The sequence below is a fragment of the Arachis duranensis genome, chromosome 9 (assembly GCF_000817695.3).
Source record: "Arachis duranensis cultivar V14167 chromosome 9, aradu.V14167.gnm2.J7QH, whole genome shotgun sequence".
Lineage (NCBI taxonomy): Eukaryota > Viridiplantae > Streptophyta > Magnoliopsida > Fabales > Fabaceae > Arachis > Arachis duranensis.
The window spans coordinates 116,746,354-116,755,485 of record NC_029780.3 but is presented as its reverse complement, the minus strand read 5'-3'; the positions used below and the strand labels follow the sequence as shown (position 1 = coordinate 116,755,485).

Sequence of the window (9,132 nt, the reverse complement as noted above, 5' to 3'; positions counted from 1 at the left end):
TCCCTAAATTACAAATCTTATACAGTAACTTTTTTGAAAAATAAGAATTTTTAGAATTAAAAATATTAACTAATACATACTATTATTTTTATACTTTTTTCTAAGAAAAATATATATTATTATAAAAAAAAATATTATGCTTAATTAAAAACAATATATAGGGAGGGTTTCTAATTAAGAATAATTTAAGACAAGATATGTGAATGGATATATGACACGTGTATCAATAAGGTTATATCTATTACCTGTTTTCCCATTAAATTGATAGTGACCAATGTTGTTATATATATGTATGTTTATATTATATAGCAATTTGTTAGCATCTTGTTGTTGTGATCATCATATATATAAACATCATAAACCTGCTGCTACTGTCTCTGTTCTCTCGATCTCTTACTTCTTCATCGGAGAATTATTGAAGCCTGAAGAAGCTGATGATGAAGTTGCAGCAGAAGCACATAATAGTATAGTTAAGAACAAGAAATATCAAATAATAATTATATCAACAAATTAAAGGTATGCTTCTTACTTATTATTTACTATATATTTCATGATTAATTATTGATTATTATTATTAGTTAATTTGCATGTTCAATTCGTTTAAGATCTGTCTATCCGAGCTTTCATCACTGTTATTCTTCTACTAACACAGTGTCGGCAAATTAAAGCAAAGAAGAGAAGAATGGATAGTACTATATATAGCTAGTAACATAGGAACAAAATATAGGATGCATATTATTCAAGTTGAAATCAAACATATACATAACAATGATGGATAGTATTTTTATTTTTGTTTTTAGTGTTTTTTATTTCCAGAGTTTTATTAAAAAAGAAAATAAAAAATAAAAAAGATAAAATTTTATTATTTTTATTGTTTTTATTTTTTTCATAGAATTTAAAAAATAGAAATATTAAAAATAAAAATAAAAAATACGAAAAGAAATCTACAATTTTTTTTCCCAATATCTTAATTACTACCCCAACAACGACTAATAGTATTCAGTTCGAAGTTACACTTACACGAACTCATGTGCTGTTAAATATTCCAATAATCACGGGGCAAATTGCAACGAATGTACTAAAAGAGTAAACACATTAATTAATTAATTATTTAATTTGAAGTTAAAACAACCACCGTGAAACACATGTTCCATTTTATAGTCGATGTGGACATGTGTTGTGAACTTGTGATCTTATTCGAGGAAATAATTAATGAATGGAACAATATTGTTGTATTTGTATACAATTATAGACAAAGGTTTTACAAATTGAATCGGTGATTAAATATTTAAATTAAGAATAATAATGTTATATCACCATTAGAATTTAGTATTTTTTATTATTAGTTAATAATTAATATTTAAAAATATAAAATAAAATATTTTATTAGATTATTAAATTAAAAAAATTGAATTGATAGTTAAGTAATAATAAAAATAATAAATTTTGATAATTTTTTAATATTTTTTAAATATTTAAAAGTTTAATTAAAATTTAATTAGAGTGAAATTAGATATAAAAAAATAATATATTTATATTTTTTAAATTATATTTTATTGTTTTAAGACTAATTAATCATTAAAAAAATTGGATTGATTTAATAATTTTTTTATTGATCTTCTAATAATCGATTTCTCTACTTTAAATTAGACTGATTTAATGGTTAATTTTCAGTTAGTCTCATAGTTCTGTTTTATTCTTAGAACCATAACTATAATTTGATTGGTGATAATGAATTAAAATACAATACTACCTACTTTTATATTCTTTCTATTTTAAAATAAGTGACTTTTTTTATTTTTTAAAGTTTTTAAACAATTAATGTATGTAAACATAAAATGAAAGTGAATACTTATTTTAAAATAAAAGACATAGTAATTTGAAAAAAAAATCCTTATCTTCGATATAACTAGTTTTTTAGAATAAGGCAACAGTCGTGGTAGAATGCATTGTTAAATCGTTTTGTAATTTAAAAGAATGATGTAATAATAACTCATGTTATTAATGACTATGCTGAAAATGACAAAAAAATTATTATTGTGCGTCTTTTATTGTCATATACTCCACCAAATATATTGAGTTTGTTTGTCTTTAAAGAAAAACTAGTTTTCTTATCAAAGCGTTGTTATATTACTTGAACATTAAATATTATTGTACCAACTAATTAGTCATTTATTAATATCTATCACTAAATCAGATTTATAATTTAATTCAAGGCTAAATTTCTAAAATTGTTTTTAAGATTCACGTTTTGTACTGATTTAATCTTTGGAGGTTATAATTATACTATTATTATCCATAATTTATAGTCTTCACTCTTCACATAAAAACGGGGACCAACTATTGTCATCATCATGTGCTATAATTGAATGGTCTAATTTCTTGTGGTTGCGGCCTTCCTTTATGCTTTTAATTAAAGTCAATTATCCAACAAATTACGTTTTAAAGAATGCAATCCCTTAATTTCCTGTCTGCTTCCCCTTTACACGTATAGACCCTATTAATTAATGGGGCTTTTAGTGCGCCAAATCATATCATTCTCTACCTATCTACGCTCGTTAATTAATTTGGTTGTTACACATTTATAAATAATGCAGCCAATGGTGACAATAAGTTTAGATGTCATATGCTATTTTGTTCTTAATCAATATAATAATATATTTGAGGTAGGTAAGCACTAAGCAGTAAAATGTTCTTGATGTATCATTATTTTGTGACTTTTGATATCTTAAAGTCAAGTTAAGTAGCTAGTATCCTAATGGTAATATCCAATATTTGTTAAAAAAGAGTCATTCAGATAATAAAGGCGTTTAAAATATTTTTTTTTTAAATATTTTTTAATAATTAAAATTTAACATATATAATTAATAAATCATATTATTTTTATTAAAATTAGAATAGATAAATTAATTTAATTAAAAAATTATAAATCAAATTTTAAATTGATCTAAATTAATATTATTTTAAAAAAATAGGACTACAATACCCTTATTATAGAACAAGTGGCGCATCCACGAATCCGTGAATGTTAAATTTGTCCAATTAAATGAATAGATCAATGGGGTCTTAATTAGGTGAGGCAATGCCAAATTACATATATTATTCTCCCAAATGTTTGATTGGTTACTTGTTGAAAGGGGTTTCAATGTACGTTAGTGAAAAAGTATTGCAAAATAAAAAAGGGTCAATAATTAGAATAGGAACAGCCAAACACAGACCATGTAATTAAATTAACCTGAAAAAAAAAAAAGACCATTATTAGTTGGCGTGTCAGTTGAATGGCTGTGGTTTATCCTTTACCATATTAAATTATTAACATTAAGTCATATTTGTGACAGATAATAAATAGTTAAATTGTTAATAGAGATAGAAACACGACAACGTATCCTTCATCATATATAACAAAGTTCACATTTTAAGATTTGGTAAGTTTTGTTCTCTTTCTTAGTGGAGGCATAATGTTGATACAACCAATCAAGATATATGTACATAAAAAATCCATTATATATGAAATATAAAACATAAATTAAAAGTATATAACATAATAATTGATTGCCGTCTAGTTACAAATGTGATGTGAGACCTATTGTTTTCTGGGTATATAATACAACATACAATTTTCCGTGACATTGACAACTACATGTTGGTCGAATAGTCAACTCACTCGTCCACTTAAGTAAGTATCGAAAATATGAATCCCGTTTTGTGCATGCAGCAATTTATTAGCCAACGACAAATCTTTAAATGAAACTCAAATCTATGACAGATTAATTCAAGTTAAAAATACCGTGAAAAAACAAAAAAACTAAATGTTTGATTCTTTTTTCCTAAGTTTTTATCAAACACCTCAAAGTTAACAACCTTCAAATATAATTATATCATTAGATCACATATAATTTAATTTTGAAGCATATAAAATATTTTATATAAACTTCTAATTAGATAATAGGATATTGTATCAAGAGATAGAGTGAATTCGATAAAAATCAGAAAGAACAAAACAGAAATCTCTAAACTTAGAGTTTTCAATTACATCATGTATATCTATATTATTATATCTTATTTTTATTTATAGCATAATTATCTAAGTTGATTAAGTAGTTGAATGAAAGACATTGTTTTGCCTCTTGTGATTGATTAAAAGTAGATCAGAGTAGTAAGGTTGGTTCTTGCAAGAGTGAGTGATGAAGCAACGGTCAACCAACAATCCACAGGTATCTCTTTCTTTCTTTGTCTTTGCATGGCTTCTTTGTTTGTTTGCTTGTGACATTTTTTGTTGCAGGCTTTCTGGGGAAGCGTGGTGATGCGCAAATGGCTTAACATGGGAACTAATCAAACTGATTACACTGCTGATGACCCTGATGACCAGAATGATCCTGATTCTCATTCTGATTCTGATTCTGATTCTCCTCATTCTCATACTAATCAAGGTCTTTCTTTCTTTCTTTCTTTTTCACTTGTGCTATTAAATATTCAATCTTCTTCATAGAACAGAACAAATCTGAATGAGGCTGCAGATTTTATTCCAAGATTAAGGAGGCAAAAGTCATTAACTTCCAGGGCTCAGTACATAAACAACAAAGAACTCAGGTTAATTAACATTCTATACTTAATTAATTAATTAATTAATTAGCATGCAACAGCATATAGTAGTTGCAAATTAAACTTGATTTGATCAATTTGTGTAATAGAATATGTGTTGGGACATGGAATGTTGGAGGAGAAGCTCCACCTGATGATTTAGACATTGATGATTGGTTATGCATCAACCACCCTGCTGATATCTATGTTCTTGGGTAATTCATACATTCTCATATAATGTCACTAAATATTTCATCTTTACAAGATTTCTGGATCCAATAAGAGCTTTCTATATATGATTTTTCAGTTTTCAAGAGATTGTACCTTTGAACCCTGGCAATATCTTTGGTGCTGAAGACACTCGGCGCGCGCCAAAATGGGAAAACATCATCAGAGAAACACTTAACAGAGTTAGGCCTCCGGCAACTAAGATGAAATCCTTCAGTGATCCTCCCTCTCCCTCCAGATTCAAGCCAACGGCCGACATCCCGGATGTAGCAGAAGAGATTCTACTTGAGGAAAGTGACAGTGACATTGGTGAAGAAGTTCATCCATTCAATGAAGAAGAAGGCAACAATGTTGGTGACATTGCCACAGAAGAATCCATCAAAAATGCTGATTCTGATTTGCAAAGCCAGATACCTTCTTACCCAAGAAAGCTGAACAGGCTAAACTGTTTTCGCAACGAAGACTCGCCCATGGAGGAAAACATAAACATGGACACATCAATTGGATTGAGTTGGCCAGAGCAACCAATGCATCTGCAGCCACAGAAAGTGTTGAACAAATCAAAGACTTTGAAAACTTTCAAGTCATTTAAGACAATGAAGTCTTTCAGAACTTATGATTCTTTCAAACCAACCACCATGATGGATGACATAGGTTTGCTTGGTGAGATTGATCTTGAAGCATTGATGAGGAGGAAGAGAAGATCATCCTATGTAAGAATAGTGAGCAAACAGATGGTTGGAATCTTCATCACCATCTGGGTTCGGAGGAATCTGAGGAAACACATTCAGAATTTGAAGGTTTCAACAGTTGGAGTTGGTGTTATGGGATACATTGGTAACAAGGTCTAGTGAGTTTAATTTGTTGTTGTGGTTTATGATTATTGTTATCATTATAGGAGAATAATGATAGATGAATAAAGATAATTTTGTGTTATTTTCAGGGTTCAATATCTATCAGCATGTCCATATATCAAACATTGTTTTGTTTTATATGCACACATCTGACTGCTGGTGAGAAAGAAGGGGATGAACTCAGAAGGAATGCTGATGTGCGTGAGATTCATCACAGAACTCATTTTCATTCACTTTCTGATATTCAACTTCCTATGGATATTCTTGATCATGAGTAAGTCTATGTCTTCGGTTAAAAGTATGTTATTGGATTATTAGACTAAAATAATTGAACTGATCGACTAAAAGTACTAGCCAAAAATAATAAGAATCTCGCTAAGGAGCCAATGAAATATTTGTACAATGTGTACAATGAGCTATTTATTTGACTCAATATGAGTTAAAAAATGAACATTCAGGATAAAATACTACTAATTTCTCATATACAATACACCCATACTATACATAATAACTATCCGGATACCAGGAATAATAAACATCTGATATCCTACTGAATCGAACATCTCTAAACCCCTATTATATGCATTGTACAGATACTCCATTAGCTTCCTATACTTCCTCAAATAATAAATTCTGCTAGTTTGAGATTTTCTCTCTTATATATATTTATATAGGAAATTACTTATATGGCCTTATATGTTTTGTATGAAAAGAAACGTAACATAATGACTTAGATCAATTTCAATTTTTGTATTTGCAGGAGAGTAATTTGGTTGGGCGATCTGAATTACCGAATCAATTTGTCATATGAGAAAACAAGAGATCTTATCTCAAAAAAACAGTGGTCAAAATTATTTGAGAAAGACCAGGTAATATTATCATTACCAATAGAAATAGGTTACATGAATTTTCTACCACTTATTAAAGAGTCCTAATTAAATAAAGTTAGATATATAATTATGCTCTTAAAAACTTTGTTGTTTGCTTGTGCAGCTAGCGAAAGAAATGGAGAAGGGTGTGTTTGAAGGATGGTCAGAAGGACAGTTAAACTTCGCACCAACTTATAAGTATGAGGCTAATTCAGATAAGTATTATGGAGAGGATCCAAAGATAGGAAGACGTGTACCATCATGGTATGCTTCACAATAATTTCACATTTACATACAACTCCAATGATTTTATAAGGTAAACTTTAAGTGAAGTTAATAGTTGAGAACCGTTAAATGATTTGATTAATTTGACTAAATTTTCATCAAATAGCTCTCAATTATCAACTTCACATGAAGTTAACTGAAGTTAATTGTACAGTCAACTTCAGGTGAAGTTAAGATTTGAGAATCGTTAAATGATTTGACTGATTTTACTAAATTTTTATCTAACAGCTCTCAACTATCAACTTAACGTGAAATTGACTGCAACCAAATTTTCACTATTGTATAATGAAATCACTCCAAAAAACTTAGACAGATAGAAAGAAGTTATATGAATAGTTATATCTTAACGAATTGTATTTCAGGTGCGATCGCATTCTTTCTTACGGAAGCGGATTGAGATTGCTAAGTTATAGAAGAGAAGAGATTAAACTGTCAGATCATAGGCCTGTAACTGCCACATACATGGCTGAGGTTGAGGTTTTCTCTCCAAGAAAGCTACAGAAGGCTTTAACTTTCACTGATGCAGAAATTGAAAATGCAGAAGTCTTCAACAATTTAGCTAATTGGAATATTTAATTATTTACTTCATTAATTAAGTATATAAATATAATTAATTATCTTTAAATAAATAAAATCACCATATTGATTTGCAGGGTCCAATGATAATACCAACTTCTCAAATACACACTACTATATTTATTCATTTTATTTATTTATATTCTTAAATCAATATATTTATAAATATTTGCATTGCATGATATGTTTGTAATGAATCTTACTCTTACAAAAAGATTTAAAGTTAGTTCATAGATTGGATGTATATATATGTTCTATATTGTTGTAGTGAGTTATGTATTGTTAGAACTTTTATGGAAAATTTCTGTATAATTATATAAATAAACAAAAAGCATTTCATTGGTATATGTGTCTAGAAGAATGAGATATTTAAATATCAAATTGTTTTTATAATTTTTTAAAACAAAACCACTTATTTGTTTTTTAAGTTCACCCAAATAAGTATGAAACTTGAATGTAGGTGAAACAGGTTATATGCTATTTAGAAGATGATAATATCGCATAAAGTATAAGGTAGATTTGAGAAGTTTTAAATGAAATGTGTAACGCATGAGCAGGTCTTGGTATAAGTTTTTTTTTTAAGAGGGAAAATTACATTAGAGTAATTACCCAAGAGATATTTAAAATTGGATGTTTTAATTTTTCAGATTTTAAAATATACAAAATAATTCTAACATTTACTTTTGTTAGTTAGTAACGATGATTGCTAACGTAAAACGTTGACTTATATATGTGACCACTAAGTATCTATGTGTGTGATCTGGACAAATTAATCTCAAAAAAAAATATAAAATAGTTCTCGAAAAATTTAAAAAAAAATCTCAAAATAACTTCTAAAATTTTTTAAAAAATTCAAAATAGTCCTTTTGAATTATTTATATATAATTATTTTTATATTGATAAATTTTAATTTCTAAAATTTTTTAACTATTTATCTCTAATTTGATTGTTTATATATACAAAAAAAATTATGTATTTTTCTCTTAAATTATAAATTAATTTTAATTTTTTTATAAAAAAATTTAAAATAATTAAATGAACTCATATTTATTTTTGTATCATGCAAAATATTAATTTAATTTGTAAGTATCATATTATATGATTATTTTTTAATGATAAAAAAGAGAATAAGCTAGTAGAGAATTTTCATTTAAAATAAAAATTTTTACATAAGCAATTAAAAATATTTTTGCAAATGTTTATGAAGATAACACTTTAAAACTTGCATTCAATGCAAATAATGTCATCTATGAAGTCAAATTTGTAAGTTTTGGTCAATTACAAAATCAATGTGGATGATTTACAAAATTTCAATGTAATGTGAAAACTCTTAATACTTTGCAAATATTTGAAGAAAAAATGTCTTGCCAAATTCAAGTATTTTGTTTATGCTTTTTCTAAAAATTTTGGGATTCACTAATTGTAAAATTGCATAAAATAAATTTGTAATTAAAGCTATTTGTGATACTACAATTAATTGTTATATCAAGAAAAAATAAATTTCTTCACTTATAAATATTTTTCTAAATTTATTTGGTGTCAATATTTTAAAAGTTTAGGTATATAAATAATGACTTTTGTAATGCAACAACCTCTTAGATTTAGTTGTTATTATTATGATTTTTACATCACTTCAATATAGGTATCATATGTCAATGATTAAATAATATTATATCTTTTGACATTTTAATGTTAAAGAATAAAATCATCTTTTAGTTTATATTTTGTTATTTTTTGTA

At 26.9% G+C, this 9,132-nt stretch overlaps 1 protein-coding gene across 2 annotated transcripts; it reads left to right on the top strand.

Moving 5' to 3' along the window:
• The first annotated feature begins 326 nt into the window (after positions 1 to 326).
• Positions 327 to 7,637, top strand: LOC107467851 (type IV inositol polyphosphate 5-phosphatase 3). Of its 2 annotated transcripts, none has more exons than XM_016087065.3 (10): positions 327 to 516; positions 4,148 to 4,214; positions 4,283 to 4,430; positions 4,518 to 4,590; positions 4,692 to 4,796; positions 4,889 to 5,654; positions 5,753 to 5,937; positions 6,424 to 6,532; positions 6,657 to 6,796; positions 7,180 to 7,637. In XM_016087065.3, exons 2-10 carry the CDS (start codon positions 4,185 to 4,187, stop codon positions 7,391 to 7,393), a joined length of 1,770 nt encoding a protein of 589 aa, XP_015942551.1. In that variant the 5' UTR covers positions 327 to 516; positions 4,148 to 4,184; the 3' UTR covers positions 7,394 to 7,637. The 2 variants fall into 2 exon arrangements, with proteins under 2 accessions (XP_015942551.1, XP_020987204.1); XM_021131545.2 differs by having other exon boundaries at positions 4,145 to 4,214.
• The last annotated feature ends 1,495 nt before the right edge of the window (positions 7,638 to 9,132 follow it).

Excerpts from the sequence above, each read along its gene's own strand:
- LOC107467851 (XM_016087065.3), top strand. The coding sequence starts at position 4,185 with ATGAAGCAACGGTCAACCAACAATCCACAG. Across the intron at positions 5,938-6,423 it reads ATGGATATTCTTGATCATGA|GAGAGTAATTTGGTTGGGCG; the intron begins GTAAGTCTATGT and ends TTGTATTTGCAG. Across the intron at positions 6,533-6,656 it reads AATTATTTGAGAAAGACCAG|CTAGCGAAAGAAATGGAGAA; the intron begins GTAATATTATCA and ends TTGCTTGTGCAG.